Source organism: Oncorhynchus mykiss, chromosome 8 (genome assembly GCF_013265735.2).
Source record: "Oncorhynchus mykiss isolate Arlee chromosome 8, USDA_OmykA_1.1, whole genome shotgun sequence".
Classification (NCBI taxonomy): Eukaryota; Metazoa; Chordata; class Actinopteri; order Salmoniformes; family Salmonidae; genus Oncorhynchus; species Oncorhynchus mykiss.
Genome location: NC_048572.1, coordinates 85,463,450 through 85,480,525, shown reverse-complemented (window position 1 = coordinate 85,480,525; position 17,076 = coordinate 85,463,450). Strand labels below are relative to the sequence as shown.

The following is a 17,076-nucleotide window of genomic DNA, read 5'->3' as shown; positions in this document are numbered from 1 at the left end:
AAAAATATCCAGGCATCCTCTACTGACGGGATGAGGTCAATATCCTTCCAGGATACCCCGGCCAGGTCGATTAGAAAGGCCTGCTCGTTGAAGTGTTTCAGGGAGCGTTTTACAGTGATGAGAGGAGGTCGTTTGACCGCTGACCCATTACGGATGCAGGCAATGAGGCAGTGATCGCTGAGATCTTGGTTGAAGACAGCAGAGGTGTATTTAGAGGGGAAGTTGGTTAGGATGATATCTATGAGGGTGCCCGTGTTTAAGGCTTTGGGGAGGTACCTGGTAGGTTCATTGATAATTTGTGTGAGATTGAGGGCATCAAGTTTAGATTGTAGGATGGCTACTGAACAACCTACTGTACATCCTATAATACATCCCATAATACAACCTACTGTACAACCTACTGAACAACCTACTGTATAACCTATAATACATCCCATAATACAACCTACTGTACAACCTACTGAACAACCTACTGTATAACCTATAATACATCCCATAATACAACCTACTGTACAACCTACTGAACAACCTACTGTATAACCTATAATACATCCCATAATACAACCTACTGTACAACCTACTGAACAACCTACTGTATAACCTATAATACATCCCATAATACAACCTACTGTACAACCTACTGAACAACCTACTGTATAACCTATAATACATCCCATAATACAACCTACTGTACAACCTACTGAACAACCTACTGTATTACCTATAATACATCCCATAATACAACCTACTGTACAACCTACTGAACAACCTACTGTATTACCTATAATACAACCTACTGTACAACCGTACTCTATTGTTCTCTACTGTACTGTACTCTACTCTGCAGTACTCTACTGTACTTACTGTACTCTGCAGTACTCTACTGTACTATACTCTACTGTACTCTACCGTACTGTACTCTACCGTACTGTACTGTACTCTACTGTACTCTGCTGTACTGTACTGCACTCTACTGTACTGTACTGTACTGTACTGTACTCTACCGTACTCTACTCTACCGTACTCTACTGTACTCTACTCTACCGTACTCTACTGTACTCTACTCTACCGTACTGTACTGTACTCTACTGTACTCTGCTGTACTGTACTGCACTCTACTGTCCTCTACTGTACTCTGCAGTACTCTACTGTACTGTACTCTGCAGTACTCTACTGTACTCTGCAGTACTCTACTGTACTGTACTCTGCAGTACTCTACTGTACTCTACTCTGCAGTACTCTACTGTACTTTAAACCACAACTGACAGTGAGAGGAAAGCAAGTCAACATCATCCCCATAATTCAGAAAGTCTTTATTGTCCCATTGCCGGGTAGTGGTGGTTGCAGCAGCATACTGTACATCTGAGCTTTTTATTCTATAACCCAGTCATTGTTTACAAGCTAGCGCCGTGGGCTAAAGAAATCCCTCTATTACAATGTAGGCTGCAGTTAGGCTGAGCAGAAACCTAGAGGACAAAGCTCCACTACTTCAGCTTGACACGGTCCGACTGCAGTGCACACACAGACTGCAGCATGCGTAATTCCCTCCCTGCTCATGCATCCATCCATCCACAGAGGTTACATAATCTGCCCCGTCACTTTATTCAAATCAATTCACGAAGATAATGCCTGACTATACTGCAGCTTTATACCATGCAGCTCTTCTGCGGGACATCGATAACATCTCTGAATAGCTTTCGTCAGCAAACTGAACAAGGAATACACACACTGGCTGGTAACACTTCATAATGACTTTCATTAAAAAGCCTTTGACACATACTTTTATAAATATTGTATACACATATTTACAAGTTATTACAAATATAATACACTGGCAGACGATGGTATTTCTGGTTGTGTTTGACTCCCCGACGCGTTCTGTCATTTAGACACCAAGAATATCCTCCTTATCTAATAAGTAGGACAATTATAGCTGCTAATTAGGCCTATTATAGTAACCTGACACTCATAATACACAGATGAATCTAATGAGAAAGCCTTTTTAAGGCCTCTTCCTTTCAATCAGATACTGTAGACGGAAACACGTCAAGCAACGTGACGCGAGAGGTTTAAATATCACGCTTGACTGACGATAATGTACAAGGAGGAAAATCTATACGAGAGACAACAACAACAAAAAACAACAACAACAACAACAACACAACAACAACAAACAACAACAACAACAACAACAAACAACAAACAACAACAACAAACAACAAAACAAACCGCTGAGCAATGTTCTGCAGAGTCAGTTTTCCATCAGCGTGTAGGCAGGTTAATGTGAAAATAGTGACCTCCTTTGATGAAAGAATACAGGTTGGTTATGAAGACAAGAGTGCATAGGACATGATGTGGATAGCTATGAGATTCATATTTGTTTTACAAGGGAGACCTGTCACAAAGAAAAACTGCAATTCAGACATCAGACACGTCAAATCAACGATACAGTTACACCAATGGCACGTCCCAAATGGCAAACTATTCCTTCATTAATTAGTGCCCCAGTGCACTAAATAGAGAATAGGGTGTAATTTGGTCCAAAGTCCAATGTCAACTCATGGTCCTCTACTCACCAGCGGATGCGTCCCAGATCCAGGTACCAGCCCATAGTAGAGACAGGTAGAGCACCGCTGCGTACAGGTACAGCTCCAGCTTAGGAAGGGCTGCCTTGAGCCTCATGGTGGATCTCTGGCACTAAACACACACAGGGGACCTGAGGAGAAGGGAAAGGAGGATATTAGAACAGGCTAAAATGATAGTAGGCATTATATCTATATATACAGAGAGAGAGAGAGAGAGAGAGAGAGAGAGAGAGAGAGACAGAGAGAGAGAGAGAGAGAGAGAGAACCACTTTGGAATGAAATTACAATACTGACCTGCTATGGGAGAAGAATTCACCTCAAGGAGATGTTGACTATTCTCGGTAATACCAGTCAGTAGTGGTTTGAAACAACAACAACAAAAACACCCCATATTGAGTCTTGTTCATGAACATAATGTATTTTGCAAGCTTCTGTGTCAGTCACTGTCACAAAAAAAATGCACACATTGCATAATAACTGTTAAACCATATCAACCATTGCAGCCATCCTGTGTGAAAGCCACAAAGTACTCAGTTCAAATGTTGAAAATAGGAGATCTTTTTAAAAAAAATGTTATGTGATATTGAACAAGCACAAAAAAAAAGGTGAATGTAATTCCATTACTTCAGCATAACGCAGTGTTTAGGTGCAATAGGTTAAAAGTATGATGACAGGGGGAAAAAACCATTGACACCTATAGGACTAAAGCCTTGTATAACAATATGGTTCTGCTGTTATTGTAGCCTACAGTGCCTTCAGAAGCTATCACACCCCTTGACTCATTCCCCATAGGTATTATTATTCTCTAAATTCTTCAAGCTCTGTCAAATGGGTTATTGATCATTGCTAGACAACCATTTTCAGGTTTTGCCATATACAGTATTTTCAAGTAGTTTTAAGTCAAAAATGTAACTTGGCCACTCAGGAACATTCACTGTCTTCTTGGTAAGCAACTCCAGTGTAGATGTGGTCTTGTGTTTTAGGTTATTGTCCTGCTGAAAGGGGAATTCATCTCCCAGTGTCTGGTGGAAAGCAGACTGAACCAGGTTTTCCTTGTGTTTTAGGTTATTGTCCTGCTGAAAGGGGAATTCATCTCCCAGTGTCTGGTGGAAAGCAGACTGAACCAGGTTTTCCTTGTGTTTTAGGTTATTGTCCTGCTGAAAGGGGAATTAATCTCCCAGTGTCTGGTGGAAAGCAGACTGAACCAGGTTTTCCTTGTGTTTTAGGTTATTGTCCTGCTGAAAGGGGAATTCATCTCCCAGTGTCTGGTGGAAAGCAGACTGAACCAGGTTTTCCTCCAGGTTTTCCCCTAGGATTTTGCTTAGCTCCATTAGGTTTATTTTTTATCCTGAAAAAGTCCCCAGTCCTTAAAGGTTACAAGCATACCCATAACATGATGCAGCCACCAGTATGCTTGGAAATATGGAGAGTGGTACTCAGTAATATGTTGTATTTGGATTTGTCCCAAACATAACACTTTGTATTCAGGACAAAAGCTTTGCGAAATTTTTTGAAGTATTACTTTAGTGCCTTGTTGCAAACACAATGCATGTTTTGGAATATCTGTATTCTGTACAAGCTTCCTTCTTTTCACTCTGTCAATTAGGTTAGTATTGTGGAGTAACTACAATGTTGTTGATCCATCCTCAGTTTTCTCCCAACACAGCCATTCAACTCTGTACAGTAGCTGTTTTAATGTCACCATTGGCCTTTTGGTGAAATCCCAGAGTGGTTTCCTTCCTCTCCGGCAACTGAGTTAGAAAGGACGCCTGTATCTTTGTAGTGACCGGGTGTATTGATACACCATCCAAAGTGTGATTAAAATCTTGCTCAAATGGATATTCAATGTCTGCCTTCTTCTTTTTTTTTTACCAATCTACCAATATATTGCGAGGCGTTCTTTGCGAGGCATTGTAAAACCTCCCTGGTCTTTGTGGTTGAATCTGTGTTTGAAATTCACTGCTCGACTGAGGGACTTTACAGATACAGTAAAATCTAAATTTTATCCATTTTAAATTCCGGCTGTAACACAACAAAATGTGGAAAAAAATCAAAAATCAAAAAATCACTTCCTGAATTCTGGGGCAGGGAGACAATTTAGTACTTGTTGCAGTTGCAGTTTTACAACAAGTTTTCTGCAGTTCCACACATTTTGCCATAGGGCAGAGATAATTTTTTTGACATTTTAAAGCAAAATTCCTGCAAATCTACACATTTTGCCTATTTAACTAGGCAAGTCAGTTAAGAACAAATTCTTATTTTCAATGACGGCCTGAACTGCCTGTTCAGGGACAGAACGACAGACCTTGTCAGCACGGGGGTTTGAGCTTGCAACCTTCCGGTTACTAGTCGAACGCTCTAACCACTAGGCTACCCTGCCGCCCCGATGACTTATGCCATGTTAATGATCTGAATGAGAGTGACTAACAAAATGTATGTGGGCCTATGCCTTGGTCTGTATTCAGCCATGATTACTACAAGTTTAGATAACTGTCGAGGCTCATTTACCAATCTAAAAATAGCTAGCTGACATGGCTAATTGAGTGACTGTCATTGACCGACAAAACAAGAGAAAAAATGCTGATGCACAACTAAATGTCGAACTGGCACCCTGTGTATTTTACTATTGTAACTTTAAACAGTAAGTTGAGACCCTGACTGTGTTCCACATTTTTAAAATAAAATTTAGTGGGGCCGAGGGGCTGATTGACAACCTATGTCGTTTATGCCCTGAGCTGACCCTGATTGCAATACAAGATATCTTGTACAGTTTGAAAAGTCCTCCCTTATCAACCTCAACTGTAGGCCTACACTGCTTCAAACGTTGTTTCTAATTTCAAAACAACGATAATGGTAACAGTAGTCATGTGAGACCATTTTAACAACATAACATTGAGAGTTGGATCTCTAGAAATGCTGGTCATATAAAAAACACTAAACATTCTTAACAAAAAAAAACGTTTTAAAAGTATATTTTCCTGTTAAGCTTCGGGGGGACAAGTCAGTGACAGCGGCAGAGACAGCGTGTTCTAAATTGGACTGTAACGCCTCACAAACTGCCCTGCTCAGAGATCCCCAGAATCAGCACTGTCAGCTGAGCAATCCTACCTCCTCTCCTATTTTAGCCATAGCAGTTGAGCTCTCTCGCTCTCTCCGCCACCGTTCAGCAGCTGCAATGCTATGTGATATCTGCAGTGAGACGCATCGGGGAATCACACCACCTTGTAAATTAGCATCGCATAAAATGACCAAGAAAGGTGCACTGGAATACACAACTAGCTATAGGCCTAGACTGTGTTCATATTATGACTATAGTTGGAAGAATAACGTACCTGCGCTGGCATATAGAAACAGGATTATATGGCCACACTGCACCAAGTTGAGAGAGTTAGATGGAGTTGGAATAACAAACCCAATTGCCAAGATCGTTTTAATGCCAAAGAAGAACTCCAGCGTCGGCTTGAGTGTGTTGCATACAAATTGAACGCTATTTAGCGGTAGGTCTACTGTTCTAAAACCGCCTACGCTGCCAGCATGCAATACATTGTTGCAGTAAAATTCTACCGTATTTCAATGCGATTATGTCACAGTCATCCGATAGCGCACCTGTTCTATACTGACCTTTCTATCCGCTTCTCAGCCACAGGACAGGTTACAAGGTGTATTGCTGTCCCTCTCCCCAAAATGTCAACAAAAAATAAGAAGTAAAAGGGGTTTGGGTTTGTAAGGCGTTTTGTTTTTCTAATTCATTCGTCCCTGCTTTTGGTAACGCCGGTGCCGTACCCCCTGTGATAGCCAGGCGCAGCAGTCGAGGATGTTGCGAACTAGGGTGGGGGTGGGGGTGGGGGTGTGGGTGCCACTCTACGGGATATATTTATCTTTTTCAGAACTGCGCCGCAGTGAGAGGTGGTCCAGTGACTGTCCGTCAAAACGGACGCAGGTTCCACAGCGCAGAGAGAGAATGGAATGGATACTGTCGCAGCCTACTCTCTGACATGATGATGGTTCTGCTATATCATATTCCATAGCCTTCAGGAATGTTCATGCATTGAATTGATCAATGGTCACACCACGTCATTTCAACATGGGTAATTGGGTAAAACTTGATCGAGACGTTGATCAATGAGATTACAAGCTATATTCACACACTCAAATTGTGAGTTGAATTTCCAATGTGTTATCACTTTGCTTTCAACCATCTAAAAATACAGCCAAATTCCAATGGAAAAACAATGTCTGATTTTTGGTTTAGTTGTCACCCAAATGTCTTTCACTGGGCTTTCAACCATTTAAAAGCGCAGCAAAGTTCAAATGAGATAAAACAAAGTCAGATATTTTGTTTATATTTTTTAAAACAGATTGTGTTGTGACTGTGCTTCATCTAATAGCAGAACCAAATGACCTGGATTGCAGTTGAAATTACATTAAAGTACATGGGGCAACTGATCAAAGCCATTCGAGATTCTGCGCAGATTATTATATTAATTGTGAAGATCTCGACAGACCTGCAACTACTTATGCCTGTTATCAAATCAAACGTTATTGGTCGCGTACACATATTTTGCAGATATTATCGCAGGTGCAGTGGAATGCTTATGTTTCTAGCTCCAACAGCGGAGTAATACCGAACAATACAAAACAATACACACAAAGACATATTAGAATGAGCAATGTCAGAGTCCGGGAATACAAATACAGTAGCAGTAAAAAGTTTGGACACACCTACTCATTCAAGGGTTTTTCTTTATTTTTACTATTTTCTACATTGTTTGCATAATAGTGAAGACATCAAAACTATGAAATAACACATATGGAATCATGTAATAACCAAAAAAGTGTTAAACAAATTAAAATATATCTTCAAAATAGCCACCCTTTGCCTTGATGAAAGCTTTGCACACTCCTGGCATTCTCTCAACCAGCTTCACTTGGAATGCTTTTCCAACGGTCTTGAAGGAGTTCCCACATATGCTGAGCACTTGTTGGCTGCTTTTCCTTCACTCTGTTTCCGCTTCATGAGAATGATATCCACCAGATCAGGCTATGTATGTTGTTTGTTATTGAACGCTGAAGGCTGAACAAAAGCTGAACAAGAGACTTAGTTTTTTTTATTTTTAAGTTGACAGTGTTTCCTTGTAAATGTTGTTTTTATATACTTGTATTTCATTTTGGATCCTGCGACTCTGTTGGGCTTAGTTGCTGTGAGCGCAGCTGTCTGTCCTGGGATCCTGTCAGATTCCACATAGGGGGAGAGACACGGAAGCCCAGCTAGCCGAGCTGGCTCAGCCGCCTCAAATATTGAACGTTCCCAGCGCTGCAGAAGCTGTATTTACTTTGCTTTGTTCCGGAATGATCTGGACTGCGCTGACTTTCAATGTAGCAATTGCTTGCTTGTGGAGAACTACAGTAGCGAAGTGGCTACTCTTAGATAGCAGGTAGCAAACCTACACAAGCTACTGGGGAATCCACGTCTGCCTACTTTTTCATTTTCTTCCACCCCGGCTCTCCACAGCCGACTGGCTCAGCAGGGATCTTTCCCCGAAGGGGTCTCCCCCTTCCCTGGAGAATGGAACTGTTCTCGACCCAACCAATCAGCCATTGAGGTACGTCACTCGCCGCGGAAGTCGAAGAAAGCGTCCTCTGGCAACAGGGGCCTCCTTAGAGATGTTATGCCCGGACCGTCACAGACCGCTTTGTCGCCCTGGATTCAGAGGTTCCGGCGCCCTCTTCCTTAGGGGCTTCCCATTCGATATTGGATTCGGAGGTACCTGCGTATTCGTCCTCTGTTCTGTCTTCCTCTCCAGTGGCTTCTACATCTGGTTCAGATTCTCAGCACTCACACCCTCATCAGACCGTGAGGCTGCCTGAGACACCTTTCCATTCAACACCACCAGCCGTCATCATTGGCAGCTCTATGGTGAGAAACATCTCGGTTCCCAATGCAAAAACACAGTGCTACCCAGGAGCACGAGTACAGAACATAACAAGGCTGCTTCCGACTGATCTACCACAGATGCCGGGAGCTGATGCTGACGTAGTCCATATGGGGTCAAACAAAATCAAGAGGGCTATCTCGAAACATCTGAACATTGATTTTAAAGAACTGATTTTAGCAGTAAAAGACTCCAAACAAACGGCCAATCATGTCCAGTGCCGTCGTTAGGCTACGGGTGTGAAAGATTCAGCAGGCTACTGGCATAAAACATCTGGCTAAAAGACTACTGTAACCCTGCTGGAATCCCTTTTATGGATAACGTTGAAAAAGTTCTGGAAACAGAAGATACTCTACAGGAATGACGGAGTTCATCCAAATCATCTTGACTCCTGAACTCTGTCTACGCATTTCAAGGCTGCGTGGAAACAATGACTTATCAATGACCCAAGACGAGCTCAGTTAATCCCAGCAATTGTGACAATGAGTCATCATAAATCTGCATCAAATGTACATTATCCTAGGAGTGTTGGCAGACACAATGTAAGTCAATTAAATGTACTTACTGTATGCAGTAATCATGAGTCTATGAACCAGAGTTATACTGTTAGCACTGAGGCGGTGTGCCCTAGCAGGAAGACCACTTTGTGCAGCTCACCCTGTACTATCAGCTCCAACATAAATAACATGAGCAGGTCTACTTCTGATAAGCTTCCCAGTAAAGAATTTAAAACAATCAAGCAACCCAGAAATGTGCTAAAAATAGCCCATATTAACATATGCAGCCTGAGAAACAAGGTCCATAAAGTAAATAACTTGCTTGTAACAGATGACATTCATATTCTGACTATCTCTGAAACTCACTAAGATTATACAGTGAGTATTCACCCCCTCAGCATTTTTCCTATTTTGTTGCCTTACAACCTGGAATTAAAATTGATTTTGGGGGGTCTGTATCATTTGATTTACACAGCATGCCTACCACATTGAAGATGCAAAATATATTATTTTGTGAAACAAACCAGAAATAAGACAAAAAAAATGGACAACTTGAGCGTGCATAACTATTCAACCCCCCAAAGTCAATACTTTGTAGAACCACCTTTTGCAGCAATTACAGCTGCAAGTCTCTTGGGGTATTTCTCTATAAGCTTGGCATATCTAGCTACTGGGATGTTTGCCCATTCTTCAAGGCAAAACTGCTCCAGCTCCTTCAAGTTGGATGGGTTCCACTGGTGTACAGCAATCTTTAAGTCCAAAGATTCTCAATTGGATTGAGGTCTGAGCTTTGACTAGGCCATTCCAAGACATTTAAATGTTTCCCCTTAAACCACTCAAGTGTTGCTTTAGCAGTACGCTTAGAGTCATTGTCCTGCTGGAAGGTGAACCTCCATCCCAGTCTCAAATCTCTAGAAGACTGAAACAGGTTTCCATCAAGAATTTCCCTGTATTTAGCACCATCCATCATTCGTTCAATTCTGATCAGTTTCCCAGTCCCTGCTGATGAAAACCATCCCCACAGCATGATGCTGCCACCATCACGCTTCACTGTGGGGATGATGTTCTCGGGGTGATGAGAGGTATTGGGTTTGCGCCAAACATAGCATTTTCCTTGATGGCCAAAAAGTTAAATTTTTGTCTCATCTGACCAGAGTACCTTCTTCCATATGTTTGGAGAGTCTCCCACATGCCTTTTGGCGAACACCAAACATCTTTGCTTATTTTTTAAGCAATGGCTTTTTTCTGTCCACTCTTCCGTAAAGCCCAGCTCTGTGGAGTGTACGGCTTAAAGTGGTCCTATGGACAGATACCCCAATCTACGTTGTGGAGCTTTGCAGCTCCTTCAGGGTTATCTTCGGTCTCTTTGTTGCCTCTCTGATTAATGCCCTTCTTGCCTGGTCTGTGAGTTTTGGTGGGCGGCCCTCTCTTGGTAGGTTTGTTGTGGTGCCATATTCTTTGCATTTTTTAATAATGGATTTAATGGTGCTCCGTGGGATGTTCAAAGTTTCAGTTTTTTTTTATAACCCAACCCTGATCTGTACTTCTCCACAACTTTATCCCTGACTTGCTTGGAGAGCTCCTTGGTCTTCATAGTGCCGCTTACTTGGTGGTGCACCTTGCTTAGTGGTGTTGCAGACTCTGGGGCCTTTCAGAACAGGTGTATATATACTGAGATCTTGTGACAGATCATGTGACACTTAGATTGACCACAGTTGGACTTTATTTAACTAATTATGTGACTTCTGAAGGTAGTTGGTTGCACCAGATCTTATTTAGGGGCTTCATAGCAAAAGGGGAGAATACATATGCACACACCACTTTCCCATTTGTATGTATTTTTTTTCCTTTCACTTCACCACTTTTGACTATTTTATGTACGTCCATTACATGCAATCCAAATAAAAATCAATTTAAATTACAGGTTGTAATGCAAAAAAAATAGGAAAAATGCCAAGGGGGATGAATACTTTTACAAGGCACTGTACCTTTGATGGTACAGTGGTAGAAATACATGGTTAGAACATCTACCGAAAAGACAGAAATGCCAACGGGGGAGGTGTTGCCGTCGATATTCAGAACCACATTCCTGTAAAGCTTAGAGACGATATTATGTTAAATGCTGTTGAAGTAATATGGCTACAGGTTCATCTGCCTCACCTAAAACCCATTATTGTGGGAAGCAGCTATAGACCACCAAGTGCTAACAGTCAGTATCTGGATAACATGTGAAATGTTTGATGATGTATGTGAAATCAACAGAGAGGTATAATTTCTGGGTGATTTAAATAGTGACTGGCTTTCATCAAGCTGCCCACTCAAGAAAAAAACTTCAAACTGTAACCAGTGCCTGCAACCTGGATCAGGTTGTCAGTCAACATACCAGGGTATTTACAAAGAGCACAGGAATGAAATCATCAACATGTATTGATCACTTCTTTACTAATGCTGCAGAGTTAAAAAATAATAATAATTAAAAAACAGTATCCAATTCCATAGGATGTAGTGATCACAATATAGTAGCCATGTCTCCTGTAGGAAAACCAAAGTTCCAAAGGTTGGGCCTAATAAAGTGTAAGAGGTCATACAACAAGTTTTGTAGTGATTCACATGTTGATGGTGTAAATCATAATTGCTGGTCTGTGGTGTGTAATGAGGAGAAACCATACACTACACTTGACACATTTATGAAATTGCTTATTCCAGTTACTAATAAGCACTCACCCATTAAGAAAATGACTGTAAAAACTGTTAAATCCCATTGGATTCGATGAGAAATTGAAAAACTGTATGGTTGGGAGGGATGGTGCAAAAGCTATGGCAAATAAGTCTGGCAGTCCAACTGATGGGCAAACATACTGCAAATTAAGAAATAATTTTACTAAACTAAATAAAAAATAAACTATACTATCAAACAAAAATAAATTATATAAAGAATGATAGTAAAAAAGCTTTGAGGCATCTTAAATTACATTTTGGGTAAAAAATGCTAACTCTGCTTCATCATTCACTGAATCAGGTGGCTCATTCATCACAAAGCCCACTGATATTGCCAACTACTTTAATTACTTTTTCATTGGCAAGATAAGCAAACTTAGGCATGACATGCCAGCAACAAACACTGACACTACACATCCAAGTATATTTTACCAAATTATGAAAAACAAGAATTGTACCTTTGAATTCCACAAAGGCAGAGTAGAAGAGGGGAACAAATTATTGTTGTCTATCAACAATGACAAGCCACCGGGATATGACAATGTGGATGGAAAATTACTGAGGATAATAGCAGACGATATGGCCACTCCTATTTGCCACATCTTCAATTTAAGCCTACTAGAAAGTGTGTGCCCTCAGGCCTGGAGGGAAGCTAAAGTCATCCCTCTAGTAAAGCCCACTTTACTGCCTCAAATAGCCACCCAATCAGCCTGTTACCAACACTTAGTAAACCTCTGGAAAAAATGCTGTTTGACCAGATACAATGCTATTTCATAGTAAACAAATTGACAACAGACTTTCAGCACGCTTATAGGGAAGGACACTGAACAAGCACAGCACTTACACAAATGACTGATGATTGGCTGAGAGAAATTGATGATGAAAAGATTGTGGAGGCTGTCTTGTTGCTTCAGTGCAGCTTTTGACATTATCGATCATAGTCTGCTGATGGAAAAAAACGTATGTGTTATGGCTTTACACCCCCTACTATAACGTGGATAAAGAGCTACTTGTCTAACAGAACACAGAGGGTGCCTCTCAAACATAATCCAGGTAGAATCAGGAATTTCCCAGGGTAGCTGTTTAGGCCTCTTACTTTTTTCAATCTTTACTAAGACATGAGTCGAGTACAGCCAGTGTGTCTATGTATGCGGATGACTCAACACTATACACATCAGCTACTACAGCAACTGAAATGACTGCAACACTTAACAAAGAGCTGCAGTTAATTTCAGAGTGGGTAGCAAGGAATAAGTTATTCCTAAATAGTTAAAGCATTGTATTTGGGACAAATCATTCACTAAACCCTAAACCTCAACTACATGTCGTAATGAATAATGTGGAAATTTAGCAAGTTGAGGATTGTGAACTGCCATGGTCAAAACATATTGATACAACAGTAGTTAAGATGGGAGAGAAGTCTGTCCATAATAAAGAGCTGCTCTACCTTCTTAACAACAATATCAACAAGGCAGGTCCTACAGGCTCTAGTTTTGTTGCACCTGGACTACTGTTCAGTAGTGTGGTCAGGTGCCACAAAGAGGGACTTGGGAAAAATGCAGTTGGCTCAGAACAGGGCAGCACAGCTGGCCCTTAAAAGTACACAGAGAGCTAACATTAATGACATGCATGTCAATCTCTCATGGCTCAAAGTGAAGAGAGATTGACTTCCTCATGACTTGTTTTTGTAAGAGGTGTTGACAAGCTGAATGTACCGAGCTGTCTGCTTAAAATACTGGCACACAGCTCAGACACCTACGCATACCCCACAAGACATGCCCTCAAAGGTCTCTTCACAGTCCCCAAGTCCAGAACAGACTATGGGAGGCACACAGGCACAAAGTACTACATAGAGACATGGCTACATGGAACTCTATTCCACATCAGGTAACTGATACACCTTATGGAACAGCGGGGACTGTGAAGAGACACACACACAGGTACAAACACATGCATACGCATCCATGGTAATATTGTTGCATGGTGGTACTAAACATTCTTTATTGTAGATATGTTGTGGTGTAACGTTGTTAACGTCATACGATGCACTGTTTTATCTTTTGTTTTATGTGTAATGTAAGTGATTGAATACGTTTGGACCCCAGGAAGAGTAGCTGCTGCTTTGACAGCCGCTAATGGGGATCCCTAAAAAATACAATCACAAAACTCATCCCACAATCTTGAAGGAGTTCCCACATATGCTGAGCACTTGTTGGCTGCATTTGCTTCACTCTGCGGTCCAATTCATCTCAAACCATCAAAATAGGTTTGAGGAGGGGTGATTTTGGAGGCCAGCTCATGTGATGCAGCACTCATCACTCTCCTTCTTGGTCAAAACGCCCTTACACAGCCTGGAGGTGTGTTGGGTCATTGTCCTGTTGAAAAACAAATGATAGTCCCACTAAGCTCAAACCAGATGGGATGGCGTTTCCCTGCTGAATGCCGTGGTAGCCATGCTGGTTAAGTATGCCTTGAATTCTAAATAAATCACTGACAGTGTCACCAGCAAAGCACTCCAACACCATCACACCTCCTCCTCAATGAGTCATGGTGTGAACCACACATGCGGAGATCATCCGTTCACCTACTCTACGTCTCACAAAGACATAGTGGAAATCTCAAATTTGGACTCATCAGACCAAAGGACAGATTTCTACCTGTCTAATGTCTATTGCTCCTGTTCTTGGACTAAGCAAGTCTCTTCTTATTATTGGTGTCCTTCAGTAGTGGTTTCTTTGCAGCAATTTGACCATGAAGTTTTGATTCATGTAGTCTCCTCTGAAAAGTTAATGTTGAGATGTGTCTGTTACTTGAACTCTGTGAAGAATTTATTTGGCCTGCAATTTCTGAGGCTGGTAACTCTAACTTATCATCTGCAGCAGAGGTAACTCTGGGTCATCTTTTCCTGTGAAGGTACTCATGAGAGCCACTTTCATCATAGTGCTTGATGGTTTATGCGACTGCAGTTTTAAAGTTCTTGAAATTTTCCGTATTGACTGACCTTCATGTCTTAAAGTAATGATGGACTGTCGTTACTCGCATATTTGAGCTGTTCTTGCCATAATATGGACTTTGGTATTTTACCAAATAGGGCTGTCTTCTGTATACCACCTTGTCACAACTGATTGACTCAAACACATTAAAAATGTACTTTTAACAAGGCACACCTGTTAATTGAAATGCATTCCAGGTGACTACCTCATGAAGCTGGTTGAGAGAAAGCCAAGAGTGTGCAAAGCTTTCATCAAGGCAAAGGGTGGCTACTTTGAAGAATCTCAAATATAAAATATATTTTGATTTGTTTAACACTTTTTTGGTTACTACATGATGCCATATGTGTTATTCCATAGTTGTTATGTCTTCACTATTATTCTACAATGTAGAAAACAGTAGAAAATAAAGAAAAAAACTTGAATGAGTAGGTGTGTCCAAACTTTTGACTGGGACTGTATATATGGTGTGTAACGCCAGTATGGACAGTATATGAATAGAAAGGTATGTACAGCAGTAGGCCTAGTTATATAGGATGAGCCTTGACTAGAATACACACTATATATATATATTTGATGCACCTGTACCTGTACTGTCTACTGTTTATCCTGAACATGCAGGGTTTATATCAGGGTTCCCCAACTGGTGGCCCGGAGGGACTAATTTGGCCAACGTGTGGTTTTATTTGAACCCCAAAATCGAAGTAATAATTTTGTTTATTTTTTTGTTGGACATAAAAAACGGTAAAAACACCAAGAAATCAGCTCCAATTTATTTTTATTTAAGAAATCTATTCCCACAAGGAATAGAGAGAATAAAAAATATTATGCAAATGTTAGCAACGTTTGGAATGATTATGTTTTAGTCAAACATATATGTTTGGGCTTCTTGCGGTAAATTTGCAATTATTTGTAATTATGTTCAGGCCCCGGAGACCATCCGCTCAAGAAAAAATCGACCCGCAGCTGAATGTAGTTGATGATCCCTAAGATTAAATGCATAGTGACAGTAACCTTATAATGTGGCCATGGACGTGTTACTCGTTTTAAGGTTGAATGTTACATTAGTTTGTAAGAAAGTTTAATGCTATTTTGCCACGCCTGCCCCAGTACTCTCCCCGTGGTGCTCGAGGGCGGCAGGCTGCCCAGCGCTGCGCACTCCTGCCACCATCATAACGCACAACTGCTTCCCTCGTCACGCGCCTCAGCGAATATTTGGACTCACCTGGACTCAATCACCTGTTTTATTACAGGTGATCCCTATATTTGTCAGTTCCCCAGCTCTGTTCCCAGCTGCTGCATTAATTGTCGTATGTCCTTATGTTACCCGGTGCTGACGCTGTGCCTGTCCTGTTCCAAATTAAATGTTGACTCCCCGTACCTGCTTCTCCAGCGTCGGTTCTTACAGAATGCAGCAGCCATCAAATGAAGCATCGGGGAGTGCTGGCTTTTCGGTTGGTGGTGACGTCGGGTCCTGGGGCTGCCGTAGATAGAACCCGTGGTGCCTTAGCTGGATCTTCGGGCTTCCATGCCCTAGCCGGCTCGAGAGGTTGCCCTGGTTGGCGCTGCAGGCGCCCATCCCACGTCAGGCCTCAGCCGGATCGTCAGGTTTTTACGCCTCAGATGGCTCACCAGGCTCCCACGTCCCAGCGGGATCGACAGGCTGTCACGCCTCAACCGGATCGTCAGGCTCCCACGCCCCAGCCGGTTCGCCGGGCTCCTGCGCCCCATGCCTCCGCCGGCCCGTCAGGCTCGGGGGGGTGTTAATGTCACGCTTGCTCCCGCAGATCATGTGCATCATCCTCCCCATCTGTCAATACCACATGAGAAAGGGGGACACCTAGTCAGTTGTACAACTGAAATGTGTCTTCCGCATAAAACTCAACCCCTCTGAATCAGAGACTGCTTCCACATCCACGGCGCCCGGGGGAACAGTAGGTTAACTGCCTTGCTCAAGGGCAGAACAACAGATTTTACCTTGTCAGCTCGGGGATTCGATCAGACAACCTTTTGTTTACTGGCCCAACGCTTTGACCACTAGGCTACCTTCATCATCATTTTGAGGCACTGGGCAGGCAGGGTAAACTGGCCAGGACAAACTGTTAGAGTAGACTATGATATAACATAATAGAATATAATAAAATATAAAAGGTTGTTACACAGAGAGATGTAGCCTAAAGGTGTTTCTCACATTTCAAGATTTAATGTCACGTGCACAAGTACGGTAAAATGCCTTTCCCGCAAACACAAAACCAAACAATGCAATAATCAATGACAATGTATTACTAGAAAAAACACACATGAGAAATAAGAATACAGAATAAAATAAGTAAGTCAGCATATTACAGACAGG

The 17,076-nt window shown here is 41.8% G+C and overlaps 1 protein-coding gene across 7 annotated transcripts in view; it reads right to left on the bottom strand.

Annotated features, from left to right (window-relative positions):
• The window catches only part of hhatla (hedgehog acyltransferase like, a), a 41,491-nt gene extending 25,367 nt beyond the window's left edge, over window positions 1-16,124 (bottom strand). Inside the window, exons 1-2 of one of the 7 annotated variants that reach the window (XM_036986613.1) lie at window positions 16,105-16,124; window positions 2,577-2,716 (exon numbers count right to left, since the gene is read on the bottom strand). In XM_036986613.1, coding sequence (XP_036842508.1) covers window positions 2,577-2,682 — 106 coding nt within the window. In that variant the 5' untranslated portion in view covers window positions 2,683-2,716; window positions 16,105-16,124. Of the gene's footprint in view, window positions 1-2,576; window positions 2,717-5,917; window positions 6,063-6,191; window positions 6,422-9,083; window positions 9,103-16,104 lie in introns of those variants that run through there. The other 6 variants (XM_036986612.1, XM_036986609.1, XM_036986608.1 and 3 more) reach the window with 6 other exon arrangements.
• Window positions 16,125-17,076: the final 952 nt, after the last annotated feature.